General features: G+C 53.3%; 1 protein-coding gene across 3 annotated transcripts in view; it reads left to right on the top strand.

Annotated features, from left to right (window-relative positions):
- The window catches only part of ITGA11 (integrin subunit alpha 11), a 129,154-nt gene that overhangs the window by 94,628 nt on the left and 14,063 nt on the right, over nt 1-20,463 (top strand). For all 3 annotated transcript variants that reach the window (XM_034939013.3, XM_063596749.1, XM_063596750.1), the window contains exons 12-21: nt 493-641; nt 3,877-4,017; nt 4,294-4,497; nt 5,236-5,366; nt 8,066-8,232; nt 9,544-9,686; nt 11,092-11,202; nt 14,822-14,907; nt 15,933-16,140; nt 18,956-19,054. In XM_034939013.3, the coding sequence (XP_034794904.2) occupies nt 493-641; nt 3,877-4,017; nt 4,294-4,497; nt 5,236-5,366; nt 8,066-8,232; nt 9,544-9,686; nt 11,092-11,202; nt 14,822-14,907; nt 15,933-16,140; nt 18,956-19,054 (1,439 nt within the window). The remainder of the gene's footprint in view (nt 1-492; nt 642-3,876; nt 4,018-4,293; nt 4,498-5,235; nt 5,367-8,065; nt 8,233-9,543; nt 9,687-11,091; nt 11,203-14,821; nt 14,908-15,932; nt 16,141-18,955; nt 19,055-20,463) is intronic.

Below are 20,463 nucleotides of genomic sequence, written 5' to 3'. Positions count from 1 at the left end.
CGGCTCACACTCTAGTCCTCAGTGAGCCACTTAGCAGGCGTTTGTGGTAATAAAGAGAACGCTGGTTAGTCTCCAAGAGTGAAGATTGGTGGGGAACCAAAACAAAGTCTCCCCAGTATTAACTGAAGTGAGGCTAGAGTCTGCCCTACTTCCCATTGCCCTCTGCTGTGCTCATGAGCAGGTGAAGGAGGGATGTGTGCATTTCAAGTTAGTCTTTTAGCAGTCCCACCTGGCTTCCTTTATTTTCTCCAGCAGGGGCTGGGGTGCAGTGAGTTCTCCCTACCCTCCAAACCCCCTTCCTGGATCCTGCCTCTTCCAGGCCTCCCCAGCTGCCCCTAGGAATTATGGCCCTGCATGATTGAATCTGCTCAGCTCGCCCTGAACCTACCCCATCACTGGCCCATCCTCTGGCACTGCCAAGCCATGCACCGGGCCGAGCAACGCCTGCTGAGGACACGGTGCCAAAGATCAGCCTGTTTCCTCCTGTGGCAGGGTACACAGTCACATCGGTCGTGTCCTCCAGGCAGGGGCGGGTGTACGTGGCCGGAGCCCCCCGGTTCAACCACACGGGCAAGGTCATCCTGTTCACCATGCACAACAACCGGAGCCTCACCATCCACCAGGCTCTGCGGGGCCAGCAGGTAATGGAGGGGGAGCCTGGGGCAGGGACGGAGGGAAGAGGGGGCAGATCAGACAAATGGGAGGGCAGTAAATACAGGCATGCCTGGGCCACTGGGTGCCCCAAAGGGCAGTCATGTTCCTCCAGCCACCTTCATGCTGCCAGGAGTGGCAGGAGTGCGCATCTACCTACAGAAGGCCCCATGGGCCCTCCAGGATGCCAGCTGCTTCCCTTTTCCTGGAATGGAAGCAAGGAGGAATGGGAAGGCTGCCAATGCCATTGCCCCACAGGGAGGTGGTTGGCAACCAGACTGTGCTGCCAAGAGTCCTGTGTTGGAAAATGATGAATGCAAATTGGAAAGCTATGATAAGAGTCATTGGTGGTGAAAACAGGGCTCCAATCCCAAGTCACTTCCAGCACAGAGGAAAACTGGGCTCCTGGGAAGCAAGGTAGCTTTTCCAGGGTTCTGTGGTGAATTCATGACTGGGTCAAGCCAAGAACCCTCTTGGTGGGGCTGCCTGCATCATGCCACCTCCTGACCCCCAATAACCCCAAAATCAGGCCTGGGCTCCTCCTAACCGGCAGCATCCGTGCCCTCTGTAGGCCAGAGCTGAGCGCTGTCCAGGCCCTTCCATGTTGTCCCCAGCTCCCTGCCGGCTCTCCTGAGCCTGGAAACAGTCCTGTCTCCTGAGTCTCTGACTGCCCTTGGCCTGTCACTGTGAGAATCCGCTCCTCACCGAGTCTAACCTAAATCCCTCTCACTGCAGAGCGCCACCCTCCTGCCATTCCTCCTCCTGTCTCTTGGGTGCAGGCCATCCCAGGCGGCTCAGCTCTCACCCTCCACCCTGCCTGCCCACACTCACCCAGGGCCAGCTCTTTTGGGAATCGAGGGCTAGACCTTGAGAGCTGGAGGGAATTTGCTGATGAATTTATGACATTTTTCCTGCCCAATTCCGCCTCCAACATCCGAAGGAGAAACCACAGTGCTGAAGGCAGCTAAATTAAGTGAATTCCAAATCGCGGTGACCCACATAGCTGAGGCCACATATTTAGACAAATTTCTCCCGCCCCCTCCCTCACTTGCTGTCTGTCCGCTTCTTAGTTACTTTATGTAGGCACATCTCTTCCCTCTCCCACCCATGCGTATTATTTCCCTTTCCTCTCTTCTAAATTTTTTATCCTTCTGCTCAGTTAAAAGCTTTTAATCCTTGAGAATAGATTTCTCCTGAAAACACGCTAAGCCAGAGATGGACGGGGTAGGCAGAATCATGAGCCAGGGTGTCAGACAGACCCCAGTTCCAACCAGCTTGGCAGTGACCAGGTGACCGGCCTTCTGACCTTGGGCAAGCAATTCTCTGAGTTTTGGTTCCTTCCCTTGAAAATGAGGATGACTCTCTCTCCTAGCAGCATGGGGCTCACATGAGCTAACCCAAGGCTATAAACCATCCCACACAGGGCTTGTCCACGAACAGGGTGCCTTCCCCTTTCCTAAGCTACCCAGTGATCCAATAAGCATTAATTAAGTACCTTCTGTGTGCCAGGCAAAGTACCCTGGCCAAGAGGGAACACAGCAGGCTCAATGCCTGCCCTCATGAGGCTCCCAGCAGAGGGAGTGGGGGCTGGTGGGAGGAGTATGGAGCTGAAGGCACATGGAAAAGGGGCAGGGAGCAGAGTGGAGAAGGTCAAGGATAGCTTCTAACAGGAAGTGACACATCAGCTGAGACTTGAGGGATGGCAGGGGATGGTCTGGGGAGGACATAGGGGCGGGGAGTGCATGCAAGAGAAAAGCTTGTGCAGAGGGAAGCCTGGAAGCCAGCCAAGGCCTGGGGCCTTTGGAGAAGAGAAATAACTCAGTTTGGCAGGACCCGGGAGCACTGCAGTGGGAGCAGGAGCTTGTGGGGACAGAGGCTGGGGAGGGAGGCTGGTCCAGCACAGTCCTGCTAGAGAGTTTAGATACTATCCCAAAAGCAAGAGGTGGAGTGGTGTTAGAGGCCACGCCAGCTGCCATGGGGGTGGGCTGAAGGGGCCAGCCTGAGGCTGGAAGGCCCTTTAGAAGGCGCCTCACCTAGGGACGAAGCAGGGGGGAGCAGTTGGTGAATTGGCACCCACCACATAGCACTTGCTGGCAGGTTTATGGGTGGGAGAGGTGGAGGGTGGAGTCAGGGTTTCTGGGTTTCTGATGAGGGGGTGGATGGTGCCCTCACTGAAGTGGGGAGCACTGTACCCCAAACAGAAGGGGAACACAGCAAGTGCTCAGACACTGAAAGAAATCATAATTCACCATCCACGATGCTAATGCCAGAATGATTTATAACATCAAAAATTAAAAACAGTGGCTTACACCTGTAATCCCAGCACTTTGAGAGGCTGAGGTGGGAGGATCACTGAAGCGTAGGAGTTCCAGACCAGCCTGGGCAACATAGTGAGACCCCATCTCTACAAATAATTTTTTAAAACAGCCAGGAGCAGTGGTAAGTGCCTGTGGTCCCAACTACTCAGGAGGCTGAGATGGGAGGATCACTTGAACCCAGGAGTTCGAGGCTACAGTGAGCCAAGATTGCACCATTGCACGCCAGTCTGGGTGATGGAGCAAAACCTTGCCTCAAAAAAAAAAAAAAAAAGAAAAAAAGCTAACTGTCCAGCAATAATTGATTAAACACATTATGATACATGCATAATTTGGAGCACTGTGGAATCACCAGTGATTATGTTGTAGATGAAAATATAATACATCATAGAAAAATGTTCGTGATGTATTGTTTTATTTAAAAATCAGTATATAAACTATATTTGCATTATTATCCCAATTTGTAAAAATAAAAGCATATATACACACACCTACAAATAGGCAACATGCCTCAGGGGAAAAAAATGAGAAGAAAATCCACTAAAACGTTCATGGTAGTTATGTTTGGATGTCTTCTTCATACTTTTAAATAGTCTCCTGATTTTTGGCCATTATATCACTTTACACACAAGATAAATGGCCACCAGTAAAATTAACAGAAAGAAAGAAGAGTGGGGAGGGGATAACGACAGAAGGAAAAGAGGGAAGGGGAGAAGGGCAAACTGAAAACAGACAAGTCCACTCTGAGGGACAGGAGAGAGAGGGAGCGCGTGAGAAGGGAGGATTCATTTGTTCACCAAAAATTCTGAGTCAGAGGATGACCTTGGCTTCCCTCTGCCCGCGAGGCGAGGGCTCTGGGTTGTGCGAGCTGGGCAGCCAGCCCACTCCTCTCTCCCATCACGTGCCGCAGATAGGCTCTTACTTTGGGAGTGAAATCACCTCGGTGGACATCGACGGCGACGGCGTGACTGATGTCCTGCTGGTGGGCGCACCCATGTACTTCAACGAGGGCCGTGAGCGAGGCAAGGTGTACGTCTATGAGCTGAGACAGGTACAGCTGGGCAGGGGCTGGGCAGCTTCTCAGGGGCCCCCAACCTCTGCTTTGACTTGGGTAGCCACGAGGGAAATGCATTACTAGCGAGGCCAGTGCTGGAGCCAGGCCTGGGGAGAATCAGAGCCTCCTCTGTGGCTGGGTTCATATAGCCAGAGAGGGGGTTCTGGGGAAATGGAGTGGTGAGAGGATGCCGGAGCAGCCTGCAGAGGGAATTATGAGCCTGAGGACTTTTGCCAAGCCCTCCCCAGCCTTTTTCTGCCCCTGGTTTTGCAGAACCGGTTTGTTTATGACGGAACGCTAAAGGATTCACACAGTTACCAGAATGCCCGATTTGGGTCCTCCATTGCCTCAGTTCGAGACCTCAACCAGGATTCCTACAATGACGTGGTGGTGGGAGCCCCCCTGGAGGACAACCACGCAGGAGCCATCTACATCTTCCACGGCTTCCGAGGCAGCATCCTGAAGACACCTAAGCAGGTCAGGCTTCCCCGGGGAAGCGGATGGAGCAAATGGGGCTGCAGGAGTCCCAGGAGCTTCTGTGCCTCATCTGGTTCAGGATTTTCTTCCAGGCCCTCTCACAGAAACGGATGCCAATCTGTCCTGGCCATGCTTCCCCAAGTGGAAATTTTGAAAAGGGCACATTTTACCTTCAGGACCCTCCCATCACCCCCTTTGGCACCCTCTCCCTGCTTACCCTCATCCTCCCCCAACAACAAACAACAAGAAGTCCCTGGCACCTGACCCTCACTCCCCCCGAGACGCGCACACATGCAGTTGCCTACCAGTGGAGCATCCCTTCTGGGCTCACTCTTCTCTGGAAATGCTTCATGCTAGAAACCATGCCCACCTCAACACCAGCCCGTCTCGGGTCCCGTCCCCTGAGGATCATTCTTTTGCCCGCACAGTTTATCAGTAAAATAGCCTAAAAAATAGACCAGCGTGAGAGATGGGGATGGGTCGCCTCCAAGTAACATGTATTTACACTTAATGGGGAACTCTTTTAAGACACGATATTTTAATCCAAAAGAATGACTTGAATGGTAGGAATTTCAGGTGCCATGACAGGCCAAGAGAGGAGATTGCTTTGGGTTGGGGAAGCTTCTTGGTGGTTTCACACAGGCTCCCTATTGTTCCTGATTGTTCCTGCTGCTCGGGGATGCCCGCCCCCACACTCACAGTGTGCATGCCCTCCCCCTCTCTTCCCGCGCCCTGCAGAGAATCACAGCCTCAGAGCTGGCTACCGGCCTCCAGTATTTTGGCTGCAGCATCCACGGGCAATTGGACCTCAATGAGGATGGGCTCATCGACCTGGCAGTGGGAGCCCTTGGCAACGCTGTGATTCTGTGGTTGGTTCCCCCGCTGTTCCCACCTCCTGGGCTCTCCTGAAAGTCACAATGAATCCAGGGGTTTTAAAGATAGGCTTCAGGATCTTTGTCTCTTGTCTTTAACTGCCCTCAGCTAGACCCACCCTGTTCTTATCCCATCTTGCTTACACATTTCCTTTTGGTGGAATCAGTGTAAATTCAATATAAATTGAAGTCCTGTCCAAAAGCCCCCGCTCTTAGAATTTGTCCTAAAAGTTATGGCTACTCAAGCATGTCTTCCACTTCACCTTTTCAAGCTATAACACTCGCAGGGGCAAGTTGAGCGTATTTTTACCATCTGGAAGGACCTTTCCTTCTCCCCTGGCGTGGAGGAATGTTTATCTAGTACAGAGATTTCTTTCCTCCAAAGCGCTCTGACTTCTTGCTTCCTTTCTTCAGGGCCTCATTTTCATGCTTCCTAAACACCCATTTATTTTACCATATGTTTGCTGCTTTTTGAGCCAAAAAAAAAAAAAAAGACCTTGAGTATTTTTTCATATATGTTGATGAGATATTTTTCATCATAAATATAATAACATAAAGAACATTTATAAAACAAGGAAAAAAAATCACTCAGCCTGCCATCACCTTAACAATGCCACTATTAATGCTGTGGTATATCTCCTCCCAGTCTTTTTCCCTTGCTTGTAATTTTATATAAATGCAATCATATTTGCCCTACAACTTTAAAAAGGCATTGAACAGAAATATATAACTTCACGGGGAGAATAAAGGAAAGGACAGGCTCCTGTTCACAAGAATACTACAACCCAAGGGGGAAATGTCTTCCTCCAGGTTCCCTAGAAAACAGCCTGAGGCAAAAGCCTCTGTGAATGCTTTGGGAGTGGGAGCAATCCTAGAAGCAGAAGTGAAGCCGGAAGGGAGCACCGATGCCGAGCGAGCCAGCCTGTCCTCACCACGCATGCTGCTCTTTGCTCAGTGTCTCAGCATTTCCAGTGTGGCATAAAACAGCCCATTGTAGGGGAAGAAGGGGCAGCAGCAGACTTGTGGCTCCCTCAGATCCCTCATTTGTCATGGCCAGAGCATCTGCTGCCCAACAGTCCTGGTGGTGCCCCAGCCCTCTAGGCAGCACTGGGAAGCCAGGGCCTGTGCGTGTGCAGCCCAGCTAGTGTACAGGAGCAGGGTCTGTCTCTTCGAAGGTCTGTGCTGCATGTGGGGGCTCTTAGGTCCTTGGTGGTGGTGGTGGTGGTGGCAGCAACAGCAGCCTGGGCTTGCAAGGTGTGTAAAGGTGTCCACTGTGTTGTTTCCAGCCAAGAAAGCATGGCAGATGACCAAGGCCCGGGGAGGAGGTACACAGAACCTAGCAGGTCTTTAAAGTAACATATAAACTTCTCTACAGGAAGCAAGATACACATGTGCACACACACCCCTCAAGAGAATCGGTCTCACAGAAATGATTGGATCAAGCTCTAGCTTTTGAAGTCTACACCTATGTGCTACCTAAATACTGATGAAATTGCGGGCAAGAGCCCTCTGGGAAGACTATGGTCAAGCCCCATAGTTCTCAAACATGACTGCCCATTAGGATCACCAGGGGAGCTTTTAAAATGTCATTGCCCAGGCTTTACCCACACCAATTAAGCAGAATTCTGTGGAGGGACCTGGGCAGCGGTAATTTTTTTTAAACTCCCCAAGTGATTCCAATGGGAAGTCAAGTTTGAGAACTTCAGATGTAACCCACTATGTTGACACAGCACTCTACACTGTCAAAGGACATTCTCACCTCCTCTGATCCTCACAATCCCCCATTGCAAAGATCATGTGACCTGCCAAGGTCCAATGAGGAACCCGTGGAACCAAGACTCAAATCCACCCTTTCACGCTACAGTGCAGAGGTGCTGTTCACCTTTATGCTAAGAAGAACAGAGTATTGGCACAGATCATCACGTTGAAGCTATGAAACCTCTAAGCCACTCTACTCCTATTTCTTTTTATATACATTCATGGTTGGGAGAGGCAGTAGGTTTCCGTTCCTAATTACATTTGACTTAGGCCGGTATAAGGGTAAATTTGTATTTCCTTGGTTACCTGGATGGGGTAGTGTGGGGGTTAGATGGACGCTGGCTGCACGTTGGAATCACCTGGGGTGCTTTAACGCCTCGCTCTTCAAAGTGTGGTCCATGGAACGTTCACATCACCTGGGATCTTGTTAGAAATGCAAAATCAGTGCCAAGCTATTGGATCAAAATCTGCATTTTAACATGATCCCCAGGGGGCGTGCACACATATGAAAATTTCAGAGGCACTGCTTTAAAACCTGCTAAGGTCTGATTCTGATGTGGTTTTGCCTAGGGTGTAGCTGAGGCACCAGGATTTTTTTAAGCTCTTCAGATGACTCACATGTGCATCCAGGGTGGGGAACCACTGCTATAAAAGATGATGAGGGAGCAAAGGGAAGTCAGCATGATCCACAGCGAGCACAGCCCCTCGGGGAAAGTGCTGAGGGGCTGCATGGAGGGGCCATGAGGTGGCTGAGCCCCTTTCCCCCCGTGCTCGCTCTTGCCAGTCCTTTGACATCCGAAGCCCCCTCCATCCTCCACCTCACCCCCTCCAGTGGCTTTGCAGATCCCACTCGCATCTGGTTCTTGTCTTTCCCCATGGTCACAGCAGGGCAGCCTGAGCCCCTGCCCCACCCCAGCTCACTGGCCCTTCTCCTCCAGGTCCCGCCCGGTGGTTCAGATCAATGCCAGCCTCCACTTTGAGCCATCCAAGATCAACATCTTCCACAGAGACTGCAAGCGCAGTGGCAGGGATGCCACCTGCCTGGCCGCCTTCCTCTGCTTCACGCCCGTCTTCCTGGCACCCCATTTCCAAGCAACAACTGTTGGTAAAGCAGGCCCCTCCTTTCTCCCCACCCCCAGACTCCAGTCTCCCCCTGCACCTTGCTCTATTTCAAAGCCTGGGCTTTTCCCAAAATGGGTGCTAAGTGCCAGGTCGCCCTAGAGCCACCTTGGATGACTACTGGATCCCATTTGATGCTCTCATTCCAAAGGGCAAAGAGGGGATGTCATGCCAGGGTGAGAGTGGCAGTGAGCAGGGGTGATCATGACAGGGAGGACAGGAGAAGAAGGAAACATTCTGGGCGTAGAGTTTGGATCAGAACACAGGACTGATGCCAGTGGAGCAAAGTGGGGTGTGGAAGCCCAGAAGTCTGCCTGGATGCAGAGGAAGAGGCAGACCCAGGAGTCCTACAGCGGGGGTGCTGGAAACCAGGAGGCCAGGTCAATGAGACCCCAGCAGCAGGGAGCCCCGCTCAGAAGTGGGTGTGAGTCCACAGCAGGGCAGTTTCCTTCTGAGGGTCCATCACTTCCAGCTAAGTCTGGAGTCAGACACCTACTCATGACAGCCCTGGCCCCAGGTGGTCTCAGGAAGTGAGCTGCAGGTTCCAGGACTGTCTGTGCTGGCACAGGAAACAGGGACTCAGGGAGTCTCTCAGCCAAGGAGCAGGACCAGACAAAGAAGAGACCAAAGGGAAGATGAGAACAAAGGTGGGCCTGGGGGCTGTGCCCCTCTCTTTCAACTTCTGTCCCTGAGAGGAGACAGTTATGAGAGCCAGCAGCAACCTGCGGGCATGCTGGAGAACAGGAGAAGGGACTGAGCCTTTCCGGGAACTGGCAAAACCTAACTGAAGGGGAGGAGGCTGCAGGGTTTATGCCCCAGAATAGAGTCAGAGATTTGAGGATCCGGCAGGAAGGGGCTGGCCAGCCCTCCTTGGTGTGAGAGGAAGTACCCAGCAAAGGCTCTGACCAGCCCTGAGGGGGATCCCAGAGCCCAGGGAAAGACAGGGAAGGTGGAGGGAGAGGCGGAGGGGGTTGTTGACTGCAGCAAGGGCTCAACATGACACCGCCCTGGCCCCACATCCTGTCTCCCCTCCTCATCTGTGGTGTTCACTTTCCCTCCACTTCTTCCTTCTGCTCTTTCTCCACCCTCTTCCTCCCCCTTTTCTTTGGTTTCTTCCTTTACCTTCCTCATGCAATCACTTGCTCTCCATGTGGGAGTTTCTCACCCACACTGGGGCTCGTGAGAGGAAAGGAACAGCTCTCCCCTGGCCAGCCTGGAGGGCTTCCTGGAGGAGGCAGACAGTCTTGGATGGGCATGTGGCTCCACCTTTGTGGTCTTGCCCTCTCCCCTCCTGCAGGCATCAGATACAACGCCACCATGGATGAGAGGCGGTATACACCGAGGGCCCACCTGGACGAGGGCGGGGACCGATTCACCAACAGAGCCGTCCTGCTCTCCTCCGGCCAGGAGCTCTGTGAGCGGATCAACTTCCATGTCCTGGTAAGCTGGCAGCCCCACCAGCAGAGCCCAAGCTCCTATAGGAAGGAGCATCTGCCGTGGGAGAGGCAGAGAGTCTGCCTGGCTGGTTCTGAGCCCCCAGCAGACCTCAGGAAGCCAGCCAGGGACAGTGTCCCCTGACCTTGGCCACTCCACATTCCCACCTCATGCCCCAGAGACACGCTACATACCACCTCACTAGACATCCTTCCAAAACCTCTTCTCCTGCCACTCTCAGATGCCGAAGGGAGGAAGGTGGGCTCAGTAGGTCCAGCAGAGAGAACTAGGAGCAGCTGGTGGGGGGCACAGCCCCAAAGGGAGGGATAAGCAGGCAGCAGCCAACAATTAAAGGCCAGGTCCAGGAGACAGTGGCATGTACAAAACAGGAGGTGAGACAGAGAGGGGCGCCAGTGATGTCACAAGTAGGGTAGTGGCCTGGTGCCCCATTTTATCGCTAAGGAAGAGAATGAGAGGTTTACTTCCATCCAGAGATACCAAATACCCAGCTCACAGCTCCAGCCTCAGAGATGCAAGCAGGGTCACTCAGAGCCCTCCTGGTCCCAGTAGTTCAATGGCCAAGTTCAGAGATGTGAGCAGGTGTGAGAAGGTGCATCCCTGTTAAGGGGCCCCCTGAGACGCATCCACACCAGCAGCATCTTCATCCTCCCCACAAACTTGGAAATTCACTTGTTCTGACTCAGAAACTCTGGGGCTGGGGCTGGGGCCAGCACCCTGTGTTTTAACAAGCTCCCAGGGGACTCTGGTGCCAGCTCAGGTTTGAGAGCCACTGCCTTTATATAATCAGGGATTGCAGGTTCCAAGGGGAAATTTTTAGGCTGCTCTAAGCAACCCCTTTACTTACCATCTATGCTGAGAACCAACCTGAGCGCCCCTGTCTTGCTCACGAGTTTGTTCATTCACCATTTCCACATGCTGAAGCCCTTATCACAGTGCTAGGGCCATGCTGGGAGGCTCCAGGCCTATTCCTTGCTTGGGAAGGAAGAGTGACACACAGTCATATGGTTCAAATGCTATATAAGCAGCAGGCGTAACTGGTCTGAAGAGAGTGGTGGGTGGGGTGGGATGCAGGCGGGCACTGCCAGGCTTCCCAGAGGCCGAGGTACCCGGGCAATGGGAGTCTGGCCCTGAAGGATGTGCAGGAGCTTGGCGAAACAGCCAGGCAGCTAGGTTGGCATGAGCTGAGCTTGGAGCTCCTTTCACGGAGGCACACTCTTCCCACCAACAGACCCGCTAGAAACCTCCATCCACCTGCAGACTCATCCTGAGGGCACAGGGCAGCTGCCCTGCCATCTAAGGAAGGTGGAAGTTCTATCTCAGCATCCATGGTCCTGGCTCATAAAATGACGTTCTCTCCTCCCTCACCCCTGCCCTCATCTCCACCCCCCAGGACACTGCTGACTACGTGAAGCCAGTGACCTTCTCAGTCGAGTATTCCCTGGAGGACCCTGACCATGGCCCCATGCTGGACGACGGCTGGCCCACCACTCTCAGAGTCTCGGTACATCTCGGTACAGGGCACGCACCTTGGGAATGAACCCCACCCCCACCTCCACCTCAACCCCAAAACCCAGAGCCTGAGTGTGCCGGGTACAGAGGACACCATCCCTCACCTCACCTTCCCACCTCCTGTCCTGGCAAACCCACAGTGTGGCTCCTTCCTGCCTCTCTCGGGGCCTGTGCTGAGTGTTAGCAGATCAATTCCTTAAGGGCAAGGCCCAGGCCTTCTCCTGTTCAAGTTTCCCCATATCCCCAGCACAGGGGAGCACGGGGTGAGCACCGGAGAAATGCAAAGAACCACTGGATGAGAAGGGATCGGAGATCTTAATCACCCACCTCCCTCCTTTACAGATGAGGACAATGGAGACCAGAGAGTGACTCTTAGAGCCTGGGGTTCTGCTTGTTAGGTGACTAACTGATTCACAGAGCTCCTAAGTATTGCAAAAAGAAGTGTTTTAACTGACTGACAGCGGTCCTAAGCATTCCAAAAAGAAGTGGCCACATCCCTCAGCCACATTTTCTAATCCCTGGCTCTGGGGCATCCAAAATGTTTGACATCTAACATGCAAATGCTCCCTGCAGCTGCAACTCCATGTAAATCCCACTCAAGGAAAATGTCAGGCAGTGATCAATTCTGCCGCTGTGCTGCAAGAGCAGGCAAAAGTTATAAAATGGAATAGCTAATGCCTGAACCTTGAGGATTTGGGAAACAACTTTTAAGCACACCACGGTGCTCTTAAGCCATTCTGTGAGGTCCAGTCTCTGAGCAACGTCTGTGTGAGTGACAGAGTCCGGCCAGGAAGCAGTTTCAGAATTATTCGAGTTCTTACCTGCATTTCTTCAACACCAGGAAAGGACCGTACAGTCCACAGCAATGCCCCTGAAAACCTCCCCTTCTCTCATTCACACCCATCATCCCCCACAGCCCCTCCACACCCCTCTCCCCAGGCCTCCCACAGTCCCCTGCCAAACCCCCGTCCTCACACCTCCCCTCTTTCTCCTAAGTCTGAGCTCCTGGGCTGGCAAAGCTGGATTCATCGTTAGTGAGCCGGGAGAAGGGGAAAGCTGGGCGCACTAAGTCATTTTTGTCCTCTCGCAGTAATTACAAAGTCACTATGGCAAATGAATGAGTATGTGGCACTCACCCCACAAGCATGCTGAAGCCCACAGTGCAGATTAACACACAGGGTAATCCCTGCTCTGACACCGACGATCTCCGTGCAAGGTGGTAATGAGCAGCACAGGTCAGGTGGGAGGCAGTATGCACTTGGAGGACGTACAATCAAGCAATCAGATGATAGGTCAGGGGGCCTTCCTGGAGGAGGAAGCCTTTGGCCAGACTTTAAAGGCTAGGCAGGATTCAGACATGCAGAGACAGGGAGGATGGGCTTTTATTCCGGGAGAGCTGACAGCATCACCAAGGCAGGGAAATAGGAAAGGCAGGATGCAGCTTCAGGTAAACCCCTTTCTCACCTTATAAAGAAAAGGTGAGAAACAGAGCTGAAACTTTGTAGAGCAGCTAAGTTTCTAAAACTCTGGTTTATCTGGATTTCTAGCCCCCAGCGAGACACATTCTTCCCATCATTCTACAAAGTCTTACTTTGCCTCTACTAAATGCCCAGCACTGTTCTAATACCATAATATCTGGCCTCTTGGGGAAGTGAGCCATCCCATATTATTGAGTGTAACAGTTGCTTATTACATTAAATTATTTATTTTAATCAGCCAGATAGAAATTCTTCTGAAGGTCATTATATAGTTCTCAAACTTCTTAAACAGTATGCTGAGTGGGAGCCGGCTGTTTTTTCTTCGAGACTTGAACTCACCAGGATGAACTTTGGTGCTAGAATGCCATAAAGCCCCTATCCTGAACTAAGTTCCTTTCCCAAACGGCTCCACGGTGACCCCTGGATATGGCTTCGCTGGCTACCATTGTAGTCGGCAGATCCACCTTGCGGTGGGGAGCTGAGGGGCGAGATGGGTAGATCCATGCCTAAAGCAAGAGCGAGTGGATCTGACTGAGGGCCAGAGAGCTCTCCTTCGAGAAAAGTTAATGAATTTAAGATACACGTGACTTTGTGACACCTGTTTCCTCGCCCCTGGTTTGGGCTGTGTTGTCGGTAGTGACAGTTACTGCCCCTCAGCTCCAGGCTTGAATATCCACCTGCCTGCTGAGGTCCTCGCCCTGGGTGGGCCACAGGCACTTTAAACTCAACATGCCCCACACTGAACTTCTCACTTAACCCCTACTTTTTTTTTTTTTTTTTAATGGTGTCTCCCTCTGTCGCCCAGGTTGGAGTGTAGTGGCACGATCTTGGCCCACTGCAGCCTCTGCCCGAGTTCAAGCAATTCTCCTGCCTCAGCCTCCCGAGTAGCTGGGACTGCAGCCACTGCGCCCAGCTAATTTTTGTATTTTTTAGCAGAGACAAAGTTTCACCATGTTGGCCTGGTTGTTCTCGAATTCCTGACCTCAGGTGATCCACCTGTCTCAGCCTCCCAGAGTGCTAGGATTACAGGTGTGAGCCACCACGCCCGGCCAACCCCTGCTTTTATTACCAAATGCCATGATCATCCTTCCAGACACCTAAAAAAAGAAACTCAGCTGACACCCTGGACCCCTTTCTCCCTCAGCCCCAACAACCTCCAGTTTCCTATTGATCCCGCCTCTGGGGTCACTAACCTATTTCCTACTCTCATGCCCACTACCACACCGACACCAGCGTCATCTCTTGCCCGAATGTTGCGGCAGCCTCCTCAATGGTCTCCCTGCCTCGAGCCTCCATCTTCTCACTCCATTCTCCCACAGCAGCCAGGGCAGCCTTCAGCATGCAGGTCTGTCAGGACACTCCCTGCCTGAGGCATTCGGCGACTCCTACCAGTTGCAAGGAATGACCCCAAGGCCCTGTAAACACAGGCCCCTGACCATCTCTTCCTCTCTCCCACCCCTGTGTCTCTTACCACAGCAACACTGACCCACCCATCATTTCCCAGACTCACTGTCCCGCTCCTGCCCCAGGGCCTCTGCATCAGGCCGTCCTTCCTCCTGGACTTCACCACCTCCACCCCGGTCCACCCAGCTACCTTGACCGTCCTTCAGAACTCTGATCCCCTGTCACTTCCTCGAAGCCTTCTCTGACTTCCTACAGGCCAAAACAGCTGTTTCTCCTCTCTGCCTCTTCTATTCCTCATGCACACTTCTTTTTGGTTTTTTTGCACATTTTACACTAGTGATTTGTTCATACACCAATCTTCCCCTTGAGCTGAGGGCAGAAGCTGCATCTTTCTCGTTTTGTATCCCCAGTACCAAAGCCCTTGCCCACACACAGTAGATGATCAATAAATGTTGACCAGAACTGCTCTGCTGGGTGAGTGGGAGTGGGGGTTCTGTGCCATCAGCTCAGTTATGAACTGGAGGGGAACAAGGAGGAGCTGAGTTTTGAGCCTTGTTTTAAAGAGGGAAGCATCTATGGAAAAGCACAAGACAGAGCAGTGTGGTGTCTGGGGACAGTGCAGGAAAGCCAGCCCATGTCTAGTGTGGTGGAGACGGAGCTGGTGTACATTGAGGGCGAGGGGCTGCAGGTCCCTACCCAGCTGCCCACACCTGGCTCTCCCTGGCCCAGGTGCCCTTCTGGAACGGCTGCAATGAGGATGAGCACTGTGTCCCTGACCTTGTGCTGGATGCCCGGAGTGACCTGCCCACGGCCATGTGAGTTGGCTCCTTCCACCCCCACTTCGCCCCTTCCCCTTCACTGCCAGAGGCTCTGGGGCTCCTGGGGCCCTGGATTATTTCCTGGACATCCTCCTCACAGGCAGCGTGGATCAAACATTGCACTTGGAGCCTGCGTTCTAGCCCAGGCTCTGCCACCAACTCCTGCATAACCTCAGGAAAGTCTCCTCTGTAATATGAAACTACTAGTCTAATCTAATTTCAAATTTTGTTAAAAAAAAAAAAAAAAGAAAGAAACCCTTTCTTCGGAGCCCACATTACAAAATAGATGAAAGGTAGAGACAGGAGTCTCTGGAGTTCTGGGTGCTTGTCCTTCAGCCTCCAGATGAGGTGACCTCTAGGCCCGCTGGCTGAACACCTTGGGCTTTCCAATCCTTCTGATGGAAAGATGCCAGGGACACCAGCCAAGGGTGAGCAGGGGACCTACAATCCCCTGGAAGAGACAAACGAACATACAAGGGAAAATAATGAACAATATCATATTCTTAATTTATGTAACATATTTTCCAATAATTTATGCTCAACTTTGATCCAACTATGAGATGATTTAGATGGAAAATATATATACCATGACATAGATAATAAAGAGAAATAGCACATTCAAAACTTGTAGAAGGATAATGGAGCACATATTCTAACCAGCTAGTCTAAAATAAGGATTATCTCTACATTAGTGCTGAGCTTCCTAGCAGCCAAGGCCAAAAGGGAAACACGATGTGTGGTGTGGTGATGTGTGAGTGGTGAGGTCAAATAAGAGCTCTGGGTTCAGCGGAGGGTATGATCTCTGGTGGGGACACCAAGGGCCTTTGAAATAGGAAGTGGTCTTGAAGGGTGAGCTCTTTCCAGCCCTGCCATCTATTTCCACTCTCCTCCCAGTGGCTATTCCCATGAGCAGAGGCCAGTCAAGTGCCCAGACCCACCTTTTTGCCCCAACCCTGGGGCTTCTCTCTACCCCTGCTTTCCTCATTCCATCTGCCCAGTCTCTGGTGGTCTCTTGTTCTCAGGGAGTACTGCCAGAGGGTGCTGAGGAAGCCTGTGCAGGACTGCTCCGCATACACGCTGTCCTTCGACACCACAGTTTTCATCGTAGAGAGCACACGCCGGCGAGTGGCGGTGGAGGCCACACTGGAGAACAGGGGCGAGAACGCCTACAGCACAGTCCTAAATATCTCGCAGTCAGCAAACCTGCAGTTTGCCAGCTTGATCCAGAAGGTAAGACCTCAGCGACCTGCCCAGACTGCCTCTGCCTGGCACAGAGGAAAAGGAAGGCCAGGTGGGGTCCTGGCTACATGTTGGAATCACAAAAAAGCTAGGTGCAGTGGCTCATGCCTGTAATCCTAGCACTTTGGGAGGCTGAGGTGGGAGGATCACTTGAGCCCAGGAGTTTGAGGCCAGCCTGGGCAACATAGTGAGACCCCATCTCTACAAAAATATATAAAGTAATAAAAAAGAATCACAGGAGAGCTTTAAAAAGCCTGCCCCCAGACTCCTCCTCTGGAGATCCTAACTGATTTGCTCTGGGGTTGGGCCTGGCATCGGGAGGCTTTTAAAGCTCCCTCGGTGACTTCAGTGTGCAGCCAGGGCTGAGAACCACCAGTACTAGGGGAGTCTGAGCCCTTTGGGAACACAGGGAGGAATACCCTTCAGCCCGACTCCTGGGCCCTGGTTAGGGGCACACACACCACGCATGTGCCACCAGCCATCCACACGTTCTACCAACAGTGCACCCTGTGGGCTTGCTCGGAAGGTCCTTCTGACAAGAATCAGAACCGGTTCCTCCCCAGGTTAAAACTTCTGATCACTCCCAGCTGCTGTCAGAACAAACTCCAGGCTCCTCATTGTGGCATTCAAGGCCCATCTCACCCACCTCCTGCCACTTCTTCTCTAACTGTGCCACGGGCCACCTTGTTCCCAGCACGCCCTGCTGGTTCCCACCATGGCCCCCACCTGGGACTCCTCTCTCCTCTGCCCAACAGGCTCCTGCTCCCACTTGGTGACCATCCACATATTGCCTACTCACGGCATCCAGCGCTGTGCTAGCACTTGGCATGCATTTAACCCTTGCAGCAACCTCAGGCATAGCAGTAGTGGTGGTAGTGGTGGTGGTGGTGTCCCCATTTTACAGAGGAGGAAACTGAGGCATAGGAAGGGGTTAAGGCCTGCCCAGGACCACACAGCTGGTGAGCCGCAGAGCGGAATTCCTGCCCCACAGCTGGCGCCTGAGCCTGCGCTATGTGACAAAGCATAGTCCTCAGCCCTGCTCTCTGGGGTATCTTTCCCAAAGCTCTCCAAGGCCACAGGCGGCCCTCCAGCCCGCATAGCATCTGGCACAGCCCTTCATGTGCTCTGAAGAAACATCAGTCTCCAAGTGCTGGCCTCTTGAAACCCTCGACTCCCAGGTGGCAAGAGCCCTGTCTTAGCCATGTCTGTGTCCAGAGCTGGGCACATAGAAGGCCCTCAAGACAAGTTTGTTGAGTAAACTCAGACATCAATGTCATGTGTGGGTGTTGGGGGGTCCTAGGGCCCTCAGACACAGCCTCTGTCCTCGAGAATCTCAGTGTCAATGTGGAACCCAGTGTGCCGGGCAAGACAGGTGCCAGGCCAGTCTGTCCTCTCTACCCCAGAACCACTGCCCAGCACCCCTCCCCAAGTGCCCCCCTTGCTTGCCACACACACAGGAGCAGTTCCTGTAGCCAGGAGGGGAAGCTGAGTGGAGGGAGGCCACCCCAGGAAAGCGAGGAGCTGCCTGCTCGGGTACCCCCTTCCTCCTCAGTGGGCTCCCCCATCCTCAAACAGACCTCAAGGCCTATCTGCAGCCACAGTTCCTTCTGTCAGGCCCAGGCCTGGGCCCCAATCCCACTCCCACTCCCTCTCCACTGCCCAGAGTGACAGCCCAGGCTGATGATGAAGAGCCCACCTGATGGTCTCTCAAAGTCCCCTCCTGTCCAGGGACTTGTGTCTGTCTGGATTTCAGGTATACGGAGGGAATCAAGTCCCACACCAGCATCCGCCTTCCCCTGCTTCCCTGGCCCAGACTTCACAAGGCCAGTCTCATGCTTGCTCCTAATCCTGGGGAGGGAATCATGGAGATAGTTTCTGTGGCTCAGAAGAGCTTTTGGAAATGAGTGGAGGTAAAGAGAAGTGGGAGACATGTTCTGTGAAGTGCTGTGTCCCCACACATAGCAGGTGGGGTGCAGAGTTAGCCTGGAGCCTACCTCCTTCACAGGTGCCACCACCCATCCCCAACCCAGGAAACGCTCATGACTGCGAGGTCAGCATTCCTCTCCTCTCTCTCCCCAACATCCAGCCAAGGGGAACTCTAGTAGAGAAAGCACCCCTCTCAGCCAAATGCAGATGTGTTAGTCTGATCACACACTTTTTGCACACACATGCAAAAACACAGCAGCCCATATTTGTCCTGGGAAATGCACATGCTCTGTGTACATGCAGCAGGTACATGCACACACATGCACTGACACGCAGACACACACAGAGTCTCCACAGACACATGCTCACATCCACACGGGTGCATGCATGCCCAGAGACATGCACAGCCATGTGCCCAGGTAATGCCCAACAGTGCAGAGAACACAGCAGGGACAAATAATCATCATAACAGTAGCTGCCACATACGAGTGATGACAATAGGCAGGGCATGGGATAGGCGCTGCATGTTTGTGCATCACGTCATGTAATCCTCATAACAACTAGATGAGGTAGTTACTGTCATCCCCATTTAACAGGTGAGCAAAATGAGACGCATACATGAGCCCCCGCCATTCTCCCCACCACCTCTGAATGTGTCCCACCCCGTGTCATGCCAAGTACCAGGAACCAAGCCACACCCTGGCCTCTGGGGCCTCTGGGGTCTCAGACATCAGAAGGGCTGTGGTCCAGGCTTCCACATGGGTATCAGGGGCTGAGGCGGCCCCTGCAGAGTGGGGTGCAGGCTGGGGGTGAGGGAGCCTCGAGACCTGGTCCCAGGCCCCACGTAACTGCTGCCATGATGTCTGCCACCCACCTCCAGGAGGACTCAGACGGTAGCATCGAGTGTGTGAACGAGGAGAGGAGGCTCCAGAAGAAAGTCTGCAACGTCAGCTATCCCTTCTTCCGGGCCAAGGCCAAGGTTGAGACTGGGGACAATGTCGGGGAGGGTCAGGGTGGGCACTGGGAGGCACAGGGAGTTTGGGGAGGGCGGCAAGAGCAACAAGAGTGAACACAGAAGACCAGGGAGGGATGGGAGGCCTGAGGTGGCTTTTATTTGTCTTTACTCCCACAAAATGACATTCAAGTGACCAAATTAGCCAGCCATCCCCATGCTAGCAGCCCATCCTTTAACTCAGAGGGAATTCCTACCACTCCCAGCCACTGGTCTGCCACCTGCCCTTAGCCAGTCCCACTGTTCTGCAGCCTCACAAGTTTTTCAAATTTCTGGCCTCTGCCACTGTGCTGTGTATGAGGAGGGATGGGGAGAGAAACTACCATTTCGTGAGCACCTACCACCCAACTGTGCTTAAAAGCTCATGTGACTAGAGGGTGGGTATGTGAAGGGAGAAGCAAAGTAGCTGGGAAAGGGAGGGAGACGCCGGATTGCAGGGAGTGTTTGGACATCAGCCCTGGGCAGCGGGCAGCCATAGAAGGTTCTGGAGTAGGAGAAGATCTAATTGAGGCCAAGCTGCGTGGACTTGGGAATCAGAGAGGAGCTGTGGCAGGAGCCAGCTAGGCAGCAGCAGTGCTCCCAGGAGCAGGGTCTGCACAGCTGGGGAAAGAGAAAGAAATGGGAGTGGGGATGAGGGCTCCTTAGCAAAGCACCTCCCTGGTGAGATATAAGTCGAAGGTGTAGTTTCTGGGTTGAGGCACCGACAAACCCAGGAGCTCTGGAGTGGGGATGGAGCAGGACACAGCCCAGGCTTCCCCACCCACGCCCAGCCACTCCTGCAGAGAAGGGGCCGCTGAGGTCTCCTGGGAAACCTCGTGAGGGTGAGACCAGGGAGAGCATCAGGGGTCTGTACAAAGCCTCAGTAATGCCCCCAGGTGGGGCGGGGAGGAGGCGAGGAGGGTCGCATGTTTCCCCACCGCGGGGCGAAGGGCAAGGGGAGTATCAGGGCCCAGGTCAGCAGTGTGGCAGAAGCGCTGCCAGACAAGGGGCGGATGCCTTGTTGGCCTGCTGGGTGGCCACTGGCCCTCATCCCTCTCCGGGCCATCTCCTCCCTGCCACACACAAAGAAGAGGTGGACAAGGCGGTCCTACCGAACGTTTCTGGCCCCCACATCCCATGGTGCATGGCGATGGCCATCGGCCCTTCCTGCCATCAAGGCCCCCTACCCCAAAAATCCTGCAGACAGAGTCTGGAGCTGGACTTGCTGCTTTCTGGTTGCCTTTTGCTAAAAACAAAAGAAGAGGAAAAGGGAGGGGGGCTGGCTCAGCCCCGAGAAACCCCATTGTGGGAGCTGTTGTCTTTGGCTGTGTCCCCACAGCAGGCCTGAAGCTCAGCTCATGTTCTGTAGCACCTGGTCCTCCCTTTCCCAGCCTGTT

This window comes from Pan paniscus, chromosome 16, assembly GCF_029289425.2.
Source record: "Pan paniscus chromosome 16, NHGRI_mPanPan1-v2.0_pri, whole genome shotgun sequence".
Taxonomy (NCBI): domain Eukaryota; kingdom Metazoa; phylum Chordata; class Mammalia; order Primates; family Hominidae; genus Pan; species Pan paniscus.
The sequence above is the reverse complement of the archived record's forward strand: the minus strand, read 5'-3'. Positions and strand labels throughout refer to the sequence as shown.